Genomic DNA, 17,442 nt, shown 5'->3' on the forward strand with positions numbered 1-17,442 from the left:
TTTTTTTTAAACAATATTTTTTTAGAAAAATGTTTTTATTATCATGAGAACGATGGCTTCCATTTTCGCATTGCAACTTTTCAGGACTAGAAAGCCTGCAGTTTCTAATAGCTTGGATTCCCCATCGATGATGTCACTGGTGGACGGGTTTCTGAACTGCCCACAGTCCTCATATGAGACACAGACTGAGTAGAAAAAAATGGTAGCCATTTTATCATGATTATTAGTGAGGACTAGTATATGAAGATAGGTTGAAAAGTGGTGAAGTGGTCTTTTAAGTGTACACAATTAGAGAATGTAGAATAATTGTTATTCTCTCCTATGGTACCACACTAATACAGCATGGAAATGTGGACAAAATCTTATCCAACGATAACAAAATATCGAGGCTGAATTGAAATCATTAATGGTGGTCCCTCCGTGGCTCAAATGCAGAATAATAAATAATGGGCCTTGACATGAAAAAAGATTTAAAACAACTGACGTATGGTGTTGAAGGGGCGTCGACATCATTGTGTCTGTCCGTGTGATTGACAGGGGGCGCAGCCCACCAGGGTCGTATTACGACGGGTCTCATTCTCCGCCGGACCGCGACTTTGACCGACCCTTTGACCAACCCTTTGACCGACCCTTTGACCAACCCTTTTATGGTCGGCACGATTACGACGAGGGGGAGGAGGGGCGCGGGTGGAGCCGCGCCTACGTCGATTGGCGGGGCCGATGGCACTCCCAGGTAGGAGGAGCTAGCTTCTGTCGCATGCGTTGTGCATGCTCGCCTCGTATCATGTTTACATTAGTCGTTGTTGGCTGTTACCGCGGCTCAATATCAATATCAATTTGGTGGTCCTTGGCACAAAAGAATGTTTGAGAACTACTGATTTAGAAGGCATTATTTTGTAGTCTTTAATGGTGTTAACCCATTCAGGCCTGACGTCGAAATTAAAAAAAAAAAGTTTTCTAAATCATGACAATTTTCGGAATGATTTGAGGCACATTTTAACGATTTTTCAAAAATAGCAGACCTACAAGTTCATAGCGCGCCACTCGGTGGCGCGCTATGAACTTGTAGATCTGCTATTTTTCAATAGCTAAATTATAACATAATGTTTAAAACACCAAAAGGGGTTCCCGCCCAAAATGGGTTAATGTGGTTAAACGCTAACGTGACATGGATGCGTTCCAGGTCTCAATGGTTAAACCAGTGGTTCCCAAACTTTTCAGGTCGAGACCAAAAAAGAGATTAGTACGTTCGCCCGGGACTCAAACAATAGCAGATCTATAAGCACACGACACGTCGCTTCGCGCCACGTTGCGAGCTTGTAGAGTGGCTATTTTCACTACTTCTACTACTAAAGAAAATCTTAAAAAATTGAATTGACCCACTATTTGGGAAACAGTGGTTTAACCCATTTAGGCCTGACGTCGTAATTTAAAAAATGTCTTCTAAAACCTGACCTGAAATACTGTACCTATGTTTCTGTATCAGTGGTGCTCAATATTTCATGTCAAGGACCCCAAAAAATATAATGTAATTGGCCACCGACCCCCATCTGAAAATAAGTTGTTCCAGTGACCTCCCAGAAGCAAAGATTTGAGTTAAAAACGTTCGCTCTGAAAGAATATAAATTCAAAGATTTGCACTACATTTTCACAATTTTTCAAAAATAGCAGACCTACAAGCTCATAGTGGCTCATAGCACTCGGTGCCGCGCTATGAGCTTGTAGATCTGCTATTTTCAATAGCTAAAGTATAACATAGTGCTTAAAACACCAAAATGGGTTAAACGTGCACTCGTTTTTTAGGCGCAGCGAGGCCCGGGGGCCCTTTTAGGCTATTCAGTATTTTATCTGTGACATGAGCGCCCCCTCCTGAGATACTTCCGGGTCCTACTTTTGTGTCGCTTTTGTGTCCCCATAGAGTTATACTGTGACGCTCCGTCGGACTAAATCTGAGACGAAAACAACCACGAAAGTCTCATTTTACCGCTTTCCTCGCAACAACAAAGCTGCGCTGCTCTCCCAAATCTGGCTGTGACAGGCCGTCTGCTCCACACGGAATACTATCGCCATTTTATTTTATTGGGTCAACTAAATCCTCATTAATGCAAACTAGATTCAACATACTCAAGCCTGCACACATTCTAAATATGCCCCCGAAATATTTTACCGAGCAAATGTTGCCACCTTCTATAATAATGATAATAATAGTCTTTATTGTCTCCACATCATATATTTTTAGTATAGTTTTCATGGACACTTGTACAAAACATTAATAATTCTACTCGAGTTGGAAGCATTAAGACCCATTTTAACCCTCAATGGCTTCCTTTCTGAAAAATAACGTCATTGTAAAAAGATTCACGCGTTTAGATATTCTATTTACAATGAGATGCGGACGGGAGCTGGTGCCACTTGGACCCGGACGTAACGTAGCACTACAAAATGACGTCGGACTTAAATACTGAATACAGGCCCCCTTGAGGGAAACAAAATGGCCACTACGGGTGTAAAACACGTCCTCGGGGGGTGGGGGGAAGATTAGCAGCGACCGCTGGTCGTCTCTATTTCTGTCTGTCTGTCTGTCTGTCTTCATTTAGGACCACATCGAAGCGCCGGATGAGGACTGGGATGTGCGTCATCTTCATCATCGGTAGGGCTGCACGATATGGACAAAACCTTAAAGATGGAGTGCCACGATTTTTTTCCACCCTAAAACATGATCATCAAGTATTATTATAATATAAGGAGGAAGAACTTTTTCCAAAAAGTGTACAGTATTTGTTAAAATCATGCTTTTATGTGGACACGCCCACCAGTTCATTAAGTATGCGTGGTTTGCCTGGTGGGTGGTGATGGGTGGTGGTGATCCATCTGAACTGAAGCCGCACCCACAGCTGTAGTTGTATGATAAAGGGGGAGGGGTTAGGGGAGTGGCTGATAGTGTGATGTCACTATATTACTGTTTATTTCATTGGCCCGTTTGACTGTCAAGGGTTCAGCCTCCAGGAAGAAACCCTAAATACAAAGTTAATACACCATTGCACATACAAACGACTCCAGGGTGTCTAATGAAGTACTGTCACCTCATAGACACATGAAAAATACAAAAAATGTGGCACTCCATCTTTAAATATCTCTGTATTTATGCCAGATATTGTGATATCGATACGATGTACGATATTGCCGTTAAAATTATATATTCTATATTTTAAGTGTTGCAACATTGATTTTTCAAAAAAAAAGAAAAGCGCTATATAAATTTGAGCTATTATTATTTTTATTATTATTATTATTATTATTATTATATCGCGATATCGTTTGCCTTTTTTGCGACATACTGATATTGCGCCTGTTGTTCATACCTCGATAACGATACGATAACGACATCATAATATCGCGCAGCCTCAGTCATCGGCGGCGGGGACGGCGGCGGCGCCGGGACTCGGAAGAGGAGGTGTTTCACACTCGTTACCGCAGCGACCCCAACCTGGCGCGCTGCCCAGTGAGGGCGGAGCCTGACGGGGGGGACGTGATGAGGATGCTGGCCCAGGAGGTGGGCCGGGCCAGACACCAGCGGCGCCACAGTGACGACGCCTCCCTGCCGGCCACGCCCCCCGACCACCACCCGGAGGACCACCTGCACCCCGATGGCGGCACGTTCCTACAAGGTATGACCCTTTGTTTTGATGTCTGACCGGTTGACGCGATTTAACCCGTTTTGGACTGAGATCGAAGGTTTCTAAATCCTAACATTTTTCTGAAAACCATGTTTCTATGTCAGTGGTACTCAACCTTTTTCATGTCAAGGACCCCCAGAATTAGCTCTATTGGGCCACGGACCCCCATCTCAAAATATGTAGTTCCAGGGACCCCCCAGAAGCCAATATTTTAGTTAAAAATGTTCGCTCTGAAATATATATTCAAAGATTTGTGCCACATTTTCACGACTTTTCCAAAAATAGCAGACCTACAAGCTCGTAGCGCGCCACTCGGTGGCGCGCTATGAGCTTGTAGATCTGCTATTTTTCAATAGCTAAAGTAGAACAGAATGCTTAAAACACCAAAAGGGGTTCCTGCCCAAAATGGGACAGTTTTCTGAAAAATCTATGTTTCTATATCAGTGGTGCTCAAACTATTTCATGTCAAGTACCCCTTTTCAAGGCCCATTATTTTTTTGGCATTTAAGCCACGGACCACCATTTGAGATTGTTGCCTCGCAGACCCAACTACAAAATATTTTGTCATCGTTGGAAATTATTTTGCCCACAATTCTTTGCTGTATTGATGTGGTACCATTAGGAGAGATAACAGGCAAACGTTGATCAAAAATAAAACAATACACACACACACACACACACACACACACACACACACACACACACACACACACACACACACTGCTACCTGATCTCTCAGATTACCCACCCAACACGTCATTGTGACCAAAAACACCTGAGATTACAGCCTCTGATTGGCTCGCAAGGCTCCTGCAAAGGAACCTCCCACCGTTAAATTAAACCCGCCCCCCTCCGCGAGGAAGACGAAGACGAAGGGCACCTGTCACCATGACGAGGCCACGAGGACGACCAGAGGAATATGAAAACACTGCATAATGTAATCAGATTACATTGGAATACTTTCTTTTTTTCGTTGTCGTCGTCGTCGTTTCCTGCTTCCATTGTCTTTGCTGCAGAGGGATTAAGAGGGTCTGGATTACACTGGATTATACACCCTGTTTCTGCTGAGGATATACAGGATTTACCGCTATACCTAGAACCAGATAACGAAGCAACCACTGAACTAACCGCTATACCTAGAACTAACCGCTATACCTAGAACCAGATAACGAAGCAACCACTGAACTAACCGCTATACCTAGAACGAACCGCTATACCTAGAACCAGATAACAAAGAAACCACTGAACTACCGGATAGCAACAGCAATAACTACTACTGCACTGTTACAGTACATTGGATTATTATACCGCTTGCAGCTTGAATCCGATCTGGGGAAGAAAAAAAACAAACCGCTTTGGAATCTGCTCTGGGATCTTCTGGATCTTATAGGATAAACTACGTGACTAACAGCTATACTGTACCTATTCAAACCACAAAACTGCATGGAAGCGACCCACCCTATAGGCTAACTGCATGGAAGCAACCCACCCTATAGGCTAACTGCTAACTAACCCGATAACAACCCACCCTATAGGCTGACTGCTAACTAACCCGATAACAACCCAGCTGAGTCTAACTGCTAATGAGCAACCACCATCAATCTGTAGCTGTAACTGCATGTCTAACAAACAAACTGACTTGTTTTTTCCAACATTGCAACAGTTACCAAACTAGTAGTCTATACACTAGTCATTCACCAAACTACATATGACTAGACATTGGTAAACTATTGGTGTATTACGCTAGTAATTGACCAAACTAGCAGTTTATTAGAAATCACAAGTAATCAGTGAACACGTTAAGTAGCTAGCCCATAGCCTGCTAACTATCAAGCTAGCCACTAAACCGACATGTAATGTGTGCAATGAGAGAGAGAGAGAGTGATGGAGAGAGTCACAGACACAGAGTGAGAGAGATGGTAGAGAGACACAGACAGACACAGCGATGAGACAGAGAGAGAGAGAAACCGGAGATTACGGCACTAAACAAAAGTAATCCCATTAGAGTGAGATCAGCATGAACTGTTCCCAGACCTGCAGGCCGGTCAACACGTGCACTGACACGCCCACATTAAAGACTCACACACCCACAGACCTCAAACGGAGCTACCAATACACACTGAACTAAACTCCCAGCATCCTCTCTGTCGTCCATGTGAGTATCGACACCACTCAACTGTTCCACACTTTCTGAATTCAACATAGTCTGGAACTGTGCCTCCTGCGTGTGTGTGTGTGTGTGTGTGTGTGTGTGTGTGTGTGTGTGTGTGTGTGTGTGTGTGTGTGTGTGTGTGTGTGTGTGTGTGTGTGTGTGTGTGTGTGTGTGTGTGTGTGTGTGTGTGTGTGTGTGTGCGCGTGTGTGTGTGTTTGTGTGTGTGTGTGTGTGTGTGAGAGAGAGAGAGAGAGCTGCTTTGAGAACAGTGATTAGAGGAGATTAACTTGAGCACTCTCTTGTGTATGTGTGCGCCCGTGCATGCACGCACATGGCAATAAAGCAGACATGACACAGCAAAACTGCTCTCATTCACAAGTTTTTGTAACATGCACACACAAACGCATGCATTCATGTGAGTGCTCGCTCGCACGAAACTACGTACACACATGCACGCACGCACGCACGCACGCACGCACGCACGCACGCACGCACGCACGCACGCACAGAACCATAGTGAAATGTACCAGTTGTATTGTCATTAGCTATTCTGTCCTCAACTGAGCAACTGTGGTTGTACTGGTCATCTCCCAGTACAACAGTAGCAGACTGTGGTTGTACTGGTCAGCTCCCAGTACAACAGTAGCAGACTGTGGTTGTACTGGTCAGCTCCCAGTACAACAGTATCAGACTGTGGTTGTACTGGTCAGCTCCCAGTACATCAGTATCAGACTGTGGTTGTACTGGTCAGCTCCCAGTACAACAGTATCAGACTGTGGTTGTACTGGTCAGCTCCCAGTACAACAGTATCAGACTGTGGTTGTACTGTTCAGCTCCCAGTACAACAGTATCAGACCGTGGTTGTACTGGTCAGCTCCCAGTACAACAGTATCAGACCGTGGTTGTACTGGTCAGCTCCCAGTACAACAGTTTCAGACCGTGGTTGTACTGGTCAGCTCCCATTGACTGTAATGGCGGTTTTGTTTTCACTATCCCCTCTGCCTCTTCTCCTCGACGTTGAGTCTCTCAGTACGGTTAGCCGTGGTGGCTAGGCTATGCAGTGTGCTTCGCCATACGACAGCATCACGGGTATTGATTGTGGAGTTGCAAGCATTGTAGCGACACCGAAGTTAATACGACGGAGTCGCAGTGTAAAACCAGGCAGAAAGAACTCGAGAGGTTCTGTATAATGCTGTATAAAAAAAATAATTCAAATGTAGTCCTACACGTGACATATGTTGGGGACCAACAGGTGTGGCAAACAAAATACATTTAATTCCCATTTCTGCTAAACGGCATATATATATATTATATATGCTTAGATGATTTATATTTGGACAAATTTGCATGACTGTGAAGTCGAAACAGAAACGAGGAGGAGGTGTCGCACCGGCTTTATCGCTCTATCCTTTTCAGAGCCTCCATTGCGCCATAATTTGTAAATTGTGAGAGGTAACATTCTGGCTCACGATCACGAGACGTCTTTGTATGAGTATGTGGACATCATGGCCCCTTATACAACACAATCGTGTGTGTGTGTGTGTGTGTGTGTGTGTGTGTGTGTGTGTGTGTGTGTGTGTGTGTGTGTGTGTGTGTGTGTGTGTGTGTGTGTGTGTGTGTGTGTGTGTGTGTGTGTGTGTGTGTGTGTGTGTGTGTGTGTGTGTGTGTGTGTGTCTGTCTCACTCTATTGTCTCATTCTTGTATGTGGTTGCTAGGAGACATGGACGGTCAGTGGTGGGAACATGGTAGCTATGGCGACACCACACCCATAATGATGGTATGACTAAACTCGCCCCCCCCTTCTCTGTCTGTCATGTGACCCCGCCCCTCTGTCTGTCATCTGAACCCGCCCCCTCTGTCTGTCCCTATTCGTCCAACCAGGTGACAGTAAATGGGGGGAATGGAATGCGGCCGATGAGCAGACGGCAGATTATTTTCATGACACCTCTGTGAGCCAATCAGAGAGGCCGAGGCTGGTGGGGGGTGGGGGCGGAGCTTGGTTAGACGACGAAGCTGATTGGCAGAAAGACTCAGGGGTGGACACCTGCAGCAGTACGACTCTTAACGAGGAATACAGTAACGAGCACGAGCAGGTGATGATCATTAACAACACGTGTTGTTAATGAACGCAATCGCTAATTACGCCTTAATTATGAACCTTATGAGTTAATAACAAAACATGTTAAAATCACTTAAAGGTGGGTTTTATAATGCATTATAATCACATTTATAATGCATTATAATCCATAATGCTTGCAGTATAAGGCAACTTATAATTATATTAATTATGAACATTTATAACGAGTGTTGTAAAGCCTCATAAGTACATTATAAATGTGATTATAGTGCATTATTAGAACCGACCTTTGAGTAAAGTGTTATTGAACACTCTTTGTCTCCACCAGGCCGAAGGCACGGGAGAGAGTATGTGTTGCACTCCGTCCGTGTGTCCGTCCGTCCGTCCGTGTGTCCGTCCGTCCGTCCGTTAACAGCTAATCTCCGGCACCATTAACCCGGTCCATGCCAAACTAATTGGCTAACATTGGCTTCTAAAGATTGCAGGATTGGCCCGTTTCGAACAAAAAGCCTCAAATCATGAACGCAGCGTGCAAATTAGGTGACATTTTTCACGCACTTTCCTGGCTGAGGAAAAAAACCCAGCCTTTTCACATTGGCCTGTTATAGCGCCACCAACAGGTGGACTTTTGGGAAACACGTTTTTGGAAAAAAATGCCTCAAATCATCCAATTGCCATCAAAGGCATAAGAACAAATCTGACCCATCTGAAGTGAGTGGTACTGTACTTGTGCTGTATGTACTGTGCTGTACTGTACAAGCCCTCCTCCCTGGCCTGTGTGTGTCTGTGTGTGTGTGTTAGGCCGTGCAACAGTGACACTTGGTGAACAAACGCTATAACGCTATTTTCGTGCTCGGACACATCCAGGGACGGACACAGCCACACACATAGCTGTCTATAGGAGTGGTTGCACCACAGCAAAATGGCAGCCTTTTCACGTTAGCCTGTTATAGCGCCACCAGGAGGCCCCAACCTGACCTGGCCTGGTGGAGACCTGTGCCCCGACTCCCTGAGGGACACTTTTTCTAGTTCCACACTACTTTCATTGTTTGGATGTCTTTTCCTTTATTCTTTCTGGTTGTTTATTCTGTCGCTCCTCTCCTATGTTTGTTCTGTTTCTGGGAGGTTATGATGTCACAGCTTTAGGGAGCCTATCACTGTGCACGGTGTCTGTCCTCTGGGCCAATCAGATGTTCTCGGGCACGGGTCCGCCTCCTTACTATATAGTCATTCTGCCTGTCTGCTATTGGCTTCTTTCTTTCTTTCTTTCTTTCTTTCTTTCTTTCTTTCTTTCTTTCTTTCTTTCTTTCACTAGTACTTCTTGTCTTTTATCTTCTACCATGGCGTTTGGCGCTGTGGTGTCTGTCTGTCTGTCTGTCTGTCTGTCTGTCTGTCTGTCTGTCTGTCTGTCTGTCTGTCTGTCTGTCTGTCTGTCTGTCTGTCTGTCTGTCTGTCTGTCTGTCTGTCTGTGTCTCTGTGTGTCTCTCTCTCTCTCTCTCTCTCTCTCTCTCTCCTGTCACCATGGTTACAGGTTCACTCCTAAACTTCCTGACTCACCCTTCCCAGCATGCACCTGTGTAGTGGCTCTAGTTCTACTTCCTGTTTCCATCCTCAGATCAAAGAGATTCTATATAAAGAGACGACAGTCCTTAAATATTCGGACTCACCACTAGATGGTGCAGCGCTCGTGCTGCCGCCATCACTCCAAGATGGCGGCCATGCTTTGTCTATGTAACACCTCAAACACGCACGTAAACGTGCACGGTCGCGCGCACGTGCACACATGCATGCGGACACATGCACCCTGACATTCGGAATGAATGTTACAAATTTCTGCTTTGATCCATTCATAAATATGATAAAAAATGAGTAAATTAATATATGAGAGTAGAATAGGATAAAAAAAACGTTTTTGTTTTGTACAGCATGACTTTTTAATGTTTTTTTAAAGTACCCGGATGTTGCGTCATTACTTTGGGACCTAATGGGAGTGTTGTCTCTTTATATAGAATCTCTTTGCTCAGATCAAAGACAGTAGAGGAAATCAAGATCATTCATATGGTTCACATAATGCTATTTCTTGCTGTGTTACTCGTTACTGTTGCTAAGAGAGAGTGTGTGTGTGTGTGTGTGTGTGTGTGTGTGTGGTGTGTGGTGCGTGTGCGTGTGTGCGTGCGTCCTTCCAGCAAACGGTAACCTGGCAACCATCTAAAGATGGAGAGCGTCTGATTGGTCGCATCCTGTTGAACAAACGAATGAAGGATGGGACCATCCCCGCCGACGCCGGAGCGCTGCTGGGACTCAAGGTCTAACAATCCTCCTCTAGTCTAGTCCAGTGGTTCTTAAAGTGGGTTTCGGGGACCCCCAGGGGGTCCTTGACGCGGTTCCAATAAGGGCTCCCCAGCAAAATCAGTAATATATTAGCATTGTAGCTCTTCTCACAACATTGACGACACAGGTCGGGTTCTTTATAAACGGGCATTTATTCGGGCATTCTTCTCATCCCTCAGCTGTTCCATGCTGTGAGAACTGTATGTTCACACAAAAATAATATACACATAAACAAATTGCACAGTTACTGTAATAACTGACCAAACAAATTAAAATACATGTAGAATACATGTAGAATTGTGCAAAGCACAGCTTCAGTGTCCATCAAACACAACGGCACACATCATCATCACAGACTAATCTAAAATATAGAATACCTCGTCGGCCGCTTGTTGTGGAAAGAGGTTCTTGATTCTTGCGTTGCTTAAAGTCTTTAGAATGTTTCTTTTACCAAAAGTAGCCGATCTACAAGCTCTGCTCACAATACGGACGTTAACAGAAACAGCAGTCCAATAAACTGCCTAAATAATGAAGTTTTAATGTATTTAGCAACATTCAATGAAATAATGTTAGATAACATATATTTTTTAATGGCAGGAATTAATTAATATTAATAAAACATATGTTTGGAGACACAATTAATGTGTCTCACATGCATGTACAAAATATATATTGGACTTTAGCACATAGCTTTACAACCTCACCAACCTTAATCCAAAAACTAATAAAATATAAGGCCTTCTACAGCAAGCAACTCATTCCTCTCCTAACGTCATGCGCTGGGCCTGGGTGATACAATGAATCAGATTAGTAATACTATTGCAAATTAATTGTTTTATTATAAATAAATAAAACAATTGCAAATAAATGCACAGATCATTTGTCTCGAGATCTGTAGCTTCGAGATCCGCCAGGGAAGAAAAGAGAGGGGAAACGAAAGTTTAAAAAGTACATTTGTGTTGATTTCTTTCGCTGGTTCAACTTCTGCCTCTTCTGAGTTGGAGCGCAATTAGCGCATGCATGCAGAAGCAGCGCACGTGCACGCAAACGCGTGCATGTGCGCTCAAGAGCGAGCTTGCGCAATGCATTATGGGGCAGATTTGCTTCGCTGTGTTTATGTAGTGACCATCGGATGGTCCCTACAATTCCCGGTGCATTGTGGGATACTTCAGTCCACTACATTAGGGTGCAAAAATGCTCACTACATATTCGGACACTATAACAAAATGGCGGAACCCCAAAGTAGTGCACTATATGGGGCATAGGGAATGAATTCGAACGCAGCCTGTGTCTCCTGGTGACGATGTCATGTGTCTCATGTTGATGTCATATGTGTCTCATGTTGATGATGTCATATGTGTCTCATGTTGATGATGTCATTGTTCCAGGTGGTCGGTGGTAAGATGACGGAGTCGGGCAGGTTGTGTGCCTTCATCACCAAGGTCAGGAGAGGAAGTCTGGCCGACACCGTAGGACACCTGAGACCAGGTAACACGCACACATACACGTGGATTAAAGATCTCAGTCGCCACGACTGATTTCAGTCATTTGGATTCTGGAGAAGCCAGCATTTCCTCTATTTAAACATAAGCCAAAGCTCTCGATGCGTCTGTGACTCATTGAGAGCTTGTAGAATAGACAAATTTAGCTTATTTTAAGATTAGAGCATATCAAGTTGTCAAATAAAGCAATAAGCCACAAGAGGTCTCAGGTTACCGGGTATTTTATAATGGCTGAGAGGCGTAGTGAGACACGACGCGTAGCACCCCTCTCAGGGGTGCGAACAGCATGATATTTTCCAGCCAGGATATAGGTAGCCTCGGTCCCAGGCTTACTTATCTCCGAAAAGAAAAGCCTGGTCACAACATAAGGCAGAGAAGCCGTCGGCGGATGTATCGTCCGGAACATCCGTCAGATGTATTTCCCCCGGATACGATATTGTCCCGACCAATCACAACACTTTCACTTTCATTCGCGGAGAATGTAAAATGATTTGTAAAGCATCAGCATCATTTCCTTGGGGCGATACTTCCGCTAAAATCCCGCAATTTCCGTCCAAACAAATGATAGCCTCTACAGCGTAGGTCTTGGGATATAGACTATTTTATTTTGCGTGGCCAATGTCATGGAGAGCTGATTTAGGCCAAAAATACATTTTCCCACAAAAACAAATCACTGAGGCCATTATTTTAGGAAGGTGACGATATGATGTTTGATGTATTATAGAGAATAGCAGTGGCCGTGGTTTTCTGGACCCACTGAAAAATCGGCCATTCATTTTTCCCATAAAGATTTACAGAAAATATTAACATCAATTATTTTAAGCCTAGATTTCAGCCACACAGGATCCTGGTGAATCATGACCATAAAACCTTTGATTCTGTGACATTTTATTTATTGAATAATTCATTTTTATACAATACCCTTTGTTTAGTGTTTTCATTGTTCTTTGCTCACAGAATCAAATCAAATATCATAAATATTTTTGTAAATCTCTATGGGAAAATTAAATGGCAGATTTTTCAGTGGGCCCACTGCTAGGCCCTTTTTGAAACTAGCTCCTCGCCACTCGCCCTACACACTTCCACTCGGTTTGAGCATAGATATATAAATATTAGAGATGGCCCTGGGATTCCCCTCCCATCCAGTGCCGTCTCTATGATTTATATATCTATGCTCAAACCAAGTGGAAGTGTGTAGGGCGAGTGGCAAGGAGCTAGTTTCAAAAAGGGGGCTATGCTCTATATTCGATCAGGGAGATGATGTCATGATTCTCATGCATGTTGATGATGTCATGTGCCTCGCCGCGATGACGCTGTCGCCGCGTGTCTCACGGTGATGATGTCGTTCGTGCCCTCAGGGGACCAGGTGCTGGAGTGGAACGGGCGTCTCCTCCAGGGGGCGACGTTTACGGAGGTCTACAACATCATCCTGGAGTCCAAGTGTGAACCGCAGGTTGAACTGGTCGTATGTCGAGCTATAGGGTATGACACACACGTGCACATACGCACGCACACACACACACACATGCACGGACGCATGCACGCACACATGCGGGCGCACACACACACACACACACACACACACACACACACACACACACACACACACACACACACACACTACACACACACAAGGGTGCCTTTTTAGGGGTTGCTCTGGTGCCACAGCAAAACCGGTTTGGGTGCTGGGGAATCGGGACACCACCTAAGGTGTTTACGTTCAGGGTTCAGCACCCTTGGTCGGCCGTGACCATAGATTGGCGCCCCTGCACACACATGCACGCACACGCACGCAAGCACGCACGCACGTACAGTTTCCTTGTTCTCAGCTATATTCGCTTTGTGTGTCTCCTTTCTTAGAGATGTTGCCAGGATACAAGAAAGTCCCCACATTCAGCTGGAGTCAGGCAAGTAAAGGAGACTACATGAGATTCATTTAGATTCACACTACTAGACCAGATTGGATTAGATTATGATGGATTAAACTAGACGACACTAGACTTACTATTTATATATTACATTACTTTACATTTTGCATTATTTCTATCATATTTAGGTCCAGGTCCTGGTGTCCCTACATCTCCCATAAACCAACAGTACCAGGTGTCTGTAAGTACCCAGAATGCACTGCACTCATCAATCTTGCCCATGCTTGAAACCCACCGGTGCTCCGCAAGCATGAGCGCACGGGCGCTGATGTTCTTCCCGCTCCACGTTGAAGCACGCAGACGCTCTTACTGGCCACGCACGGATACGCTACACCCACGCACGTGTTGATTAGATACATTTTCTAAAACGGTTAGTCCCAATACTTGATTCTGATTGGCTGGTTACCGTTGTAAAATCCACAATAATCCACACCTTCAATCACTTTATATCATTCACAGCTGATCCCACAGCTCTGTAGCTGAACTGGGGAAGGAGAGCACTTGATTGCCTTGATGGCCCCGTAAAGACATCAAGCGCTATTCTCCCGTCACATAGCCTACTTGCCGAGCAAAACAAGGAAGTGATGTGGCTTGCTCTGGTGGGCGCAAAGCGTAGCTATTTTGGTGAATTTAATAGTTTTATTAGGTTAATATTGCTATATGTTTGTTTTTAACCGTTTTAGAAAAGCAATAAGCCATGCAAGGTCCCAGTTTACCGTGTATTTTATAATGGCTGAGATGGTAGAAGACCCTCCGCTATTGCGTCGGGTCTACCTACGCCGCTCTCAGCCATTATAAAATACACGGAAACTTGAGACCTCTTGTGCCTTATTGCTTTATTCTTTAACACTTCGCTTTGTCCTCCTCGCACATTTCTCATTTAAATGCATTGACCAGACATCCCGCTGTAGTCTGGTCAGTGGTTTGGTGAGAACGGTCACGCCTGCACATTTGTTTTTTGGTGGGTTCCCAGCGTAAGTCAATAACTGTTCTTTTATTCACAATGTAAACAATGTGTGTTTTTCTGTCCACAGAGTCCAGCCATTATCAGAAGGAACATACCTTTGGTACCAAGAGTCCAGGTACGTTGATTGATTGATTGATTGATTGATTGGATATTATAGTTTTGGGGGCAAATGGAATGCGGGGCTTTTGCTTTTCAGAGTAAAATCTGCCCATCTGCTTGGCACATGCCTTTATTCTGAAGAACTCTGGCAGCGTCATAAGTGTTAAATGTGCTTTATAAATACAGTATATTGGATTGTTTTTATGTGTGTGCGTGCGTGGGTGTGTTTCAGGTGAAGTTGTGTTACGATCCGGTGGGTCACCATCTCATCGTGACGGTTCTTGGCGCTAAAGATCTTCCAGTCCGGGAGGACGGACGACCTCGCAACCCTTACGTCAAACTCTACTTCCTGCCTGACCGCAGGTACAGCGACCTCACTTCCTCTATACTTCCTTCCTGACCGCCAGGAAAGTTAAATGAAGGAAGGGAAGCACTCGACGCGGCCATGCGCCATTTACGCACATGGGAGGCAAGCTGAAACCGGAGGTTTGATGGAACGTATTGCAGTCAATGAGAGCCAGCTTGACCAGCTAATAACAAACACTATTTATTTATTTAACGACTGATACCTTTGTCATTTAATGGGTTCAGGAACATAAATGACAACAAATCACACGTTTTCTAAATTATTCTTTCTTGACTTGACACACTATGTCATTTTATCAAGGCATCTGAACGGCGCCAGCTATCGTTTCAGACTCGGCAGTATCGCGATAATTGGTTGTCAGGCTGTCAATGATAGTCAGTCTTGCGATAACAGACCATTGGAGAGAAACGAGCACTTTTGCATACCTCAATACAATTATACACAGTGTGCACAATGAAAAGCAACATGGCAGAAAACTGTTCCAATATGTCTTCTTTTATTTTCCTGGACATTTTATTTGACAAAGTTTGCAATAGTTTAGAAATAGTTTGTTGGTAAGCTGGTCCAGCTGGCTCGCATTGACTGCAACGTATGCCATTGAACTCCCGGCTGCAGTTTCCCAATTCAATGTTTGTGTAGGACCAATTTGTGCACATGAACCCACTTGACAAATATTTCTGTCTGTCTGTCTGCCTGCCTGCCTGTCTGCCTGTCTGTCTGTCTGCCTGTCTGTCTGTCTGCCTGTCTGTCTGCCTGTCTGTCTGTGCAGTGATAAAAGCAAGCGTCGCAGTAAGACAGTGAGGAAGTGTTTGGAGCCCAAGTGGAACCAGACGTTCATGTACGGCCCCGTCCACCAGAGGGAGTTCAGACAGAGGATGCTGGAGCTCACTGTCTGGGACCAGGCCTGTGTACGGGACGAGGAGAGCCAGTTCCTGGGAGAGGTTAGTACAGCTCACTGTGTGGGACCAGGCCTGTGTACGGGACGAGGAGAGCCAGTTCCTGGGAGAGGTTAGTACAGCTCACTGTGTGGGACCAGGCCTGTGTAGGGGACGAGGAGAGACAGTTCCTGGGAGAGGTTAGTACAGCTCACTGTGTGGGACCAGGCCTGTGTAGGGGACGAAGAGAGACAGTTCCTGGGAGAGGTTAGTACAGCTCACTGTGTGGGACCAGGCCTGTGTAGGGGACGAAGAGAGCCAGTTCCTGGGAGAGGTTAGTACAGCTCACTGTGTGGGACCAGGCCTGTGTACGGCACGAGGAGAGCCAGTTCCTGGGAGAGGTTAGTACAGCTCACTGTGTGGGACCAGGCCTGTGTACGGGACGAAGAGAGACCGTTCCTGGGAGAGGTTAGTACAGCTCACTGTGTGGGACCAGGCCTGTGTACGGGACGAGGAGAGCCAGTTCCTGGGAGAGGTTAGTACAGCTCACTGTGTGGGACCAGGCCTGTGTACGGGACCAAGAGAGCCAGTTCCTGGGAGAGGTTAGTACAGCTCACTGTGTGGGACCAGGCCTGTGTAGGGGACGAAGAGAGACAGTTCCTGGGAGAGGTTAGTACAGCTCACTGTGTGGGACCAGGCCTGTTTACGGGACGGAGAGAGCCAGTTCCTGGGAGAGGTTAGTACAGCTCACTGTCTGGGACCAGGCCTGTGTACGAGACGAAGAGAGCCAGTTCCTGGGAGAGGTTAGTACAGCTCACTGTGTGGGACCAGGCCTGTGTACGGGACGAAGACAGACAGTTCCTGGGAGAGGTTAGTACAGCTCACTGTGTGGGACCAGGCCTGTGTACGGCACGAAGACAGACAGTTCCTGGGAGAGGTTAGTACAGCTCACTGTGTGGGACCAGGCCTGTGTACGGGACCAAGAGAGCCAGTTCCTGGGAGAGGTTAGTACAGCTCACTGTGTGGGACCAGGCCTGTGTACGGGACGAGGAGAGACAGTTCCTGGGAGAGGTTAGTACAGCTCACTGTCTGGGACCAGGCCTGTGTACGGGACGAAGACAGACAGTTCCTGGGAGAGGTTAGTACAGCTCACTGTGTGGGACCAGGCCTGTGTACGGGACGTAGAGAGCCAGTTCCTGGGAGAGGTTAGTACAGCTCACTGTCTGGGACCAGGCCTGTGTAGGGGACGTAGAGAGCCAGTTCCTGGGAGAGGTTAGTACAGCTCACTGTGTGGGACCAGGCCTGTGTACGGGACGTAGAGAGACAGTTCCTGGGAGAGGTTAGTACAGCTCACTGTGTGGGACCAGGCCTGTGTACGGGACGTAGAGAGACAGTTCCTGGGAGAGGTTAGTACAGCTCACTGTGTGGGACCAGGCCTGTGTACGGGACGTAGAGAGACAGTTCCTG

General features: G+C 45.7%; 1 protein-coding gene across 3 annotated transcripts in view; it reads left to right on the forward strand.

Annotated features, from left to right (window-relative positions):
* rims2b (regulating synaptic membrane exocytosis 2b) overlaps positions 1-17,442 on the forward strand; it is a 59,866-nt gene that overhangs the window by 15,602 nt on the left and 26,822 nt on the right. For all 3 annotated transcript variants that reach the window (XM_079523016.1, XM_079523018.1, XM_079523017.1), the window contains exons 6-17: positions 538-733; positions 2,598-2,650; positions 3,403-3,668; positions 7,711-7,922; positions 10,093-10,212; positions 11,626-11,725; positions 13,098-13,221; positions 13,600-13,646; positions 13,796-13,848; positions 14,702-14,749; positions 14,966-15,096; positions 15,870-16,041. In XM_079523016.1, the coding sequence (XP_079379142.1) occupies positions 538-733; positions 2,598-2,650; positions 3,403-3,668; positions 7,711-7,922; positions 10,093-10,212; positions 11,626-11,725; positions 13,098-13,221; positions 13,600-13,646; positions 13,796-13,848; positions 14,702-14,749; positions 14,966-15,096; positions 15,870-16,041 (1,522 nt within the window). The remainder of the gene's footprint in view (positions 1-537; positions 734-2,597; positions 2,651-3,402; positions 3,669-7,710; positions 7,923-10,092; positions 10,213-11,625; positions 11,726-13,097; positions 13,222-13,599; positions 13,647-13,795; positions 13,849-14,701; positions 14,750-14,965; positions 15,097-15,869; positions 16,042-17,442) is intronic.

Source organism: Electrona antarctica, assembly GCF_951216825.1.
Source record: "Electrona antarctica genome assembly, chromosome: 15".
Classification (NCBI taxonomy): Eukaryota; Metazoa; Chordata; class Actinopteri; order Myctophiformes; family Myctophidae; genus Electrona; species Electrona antarctica.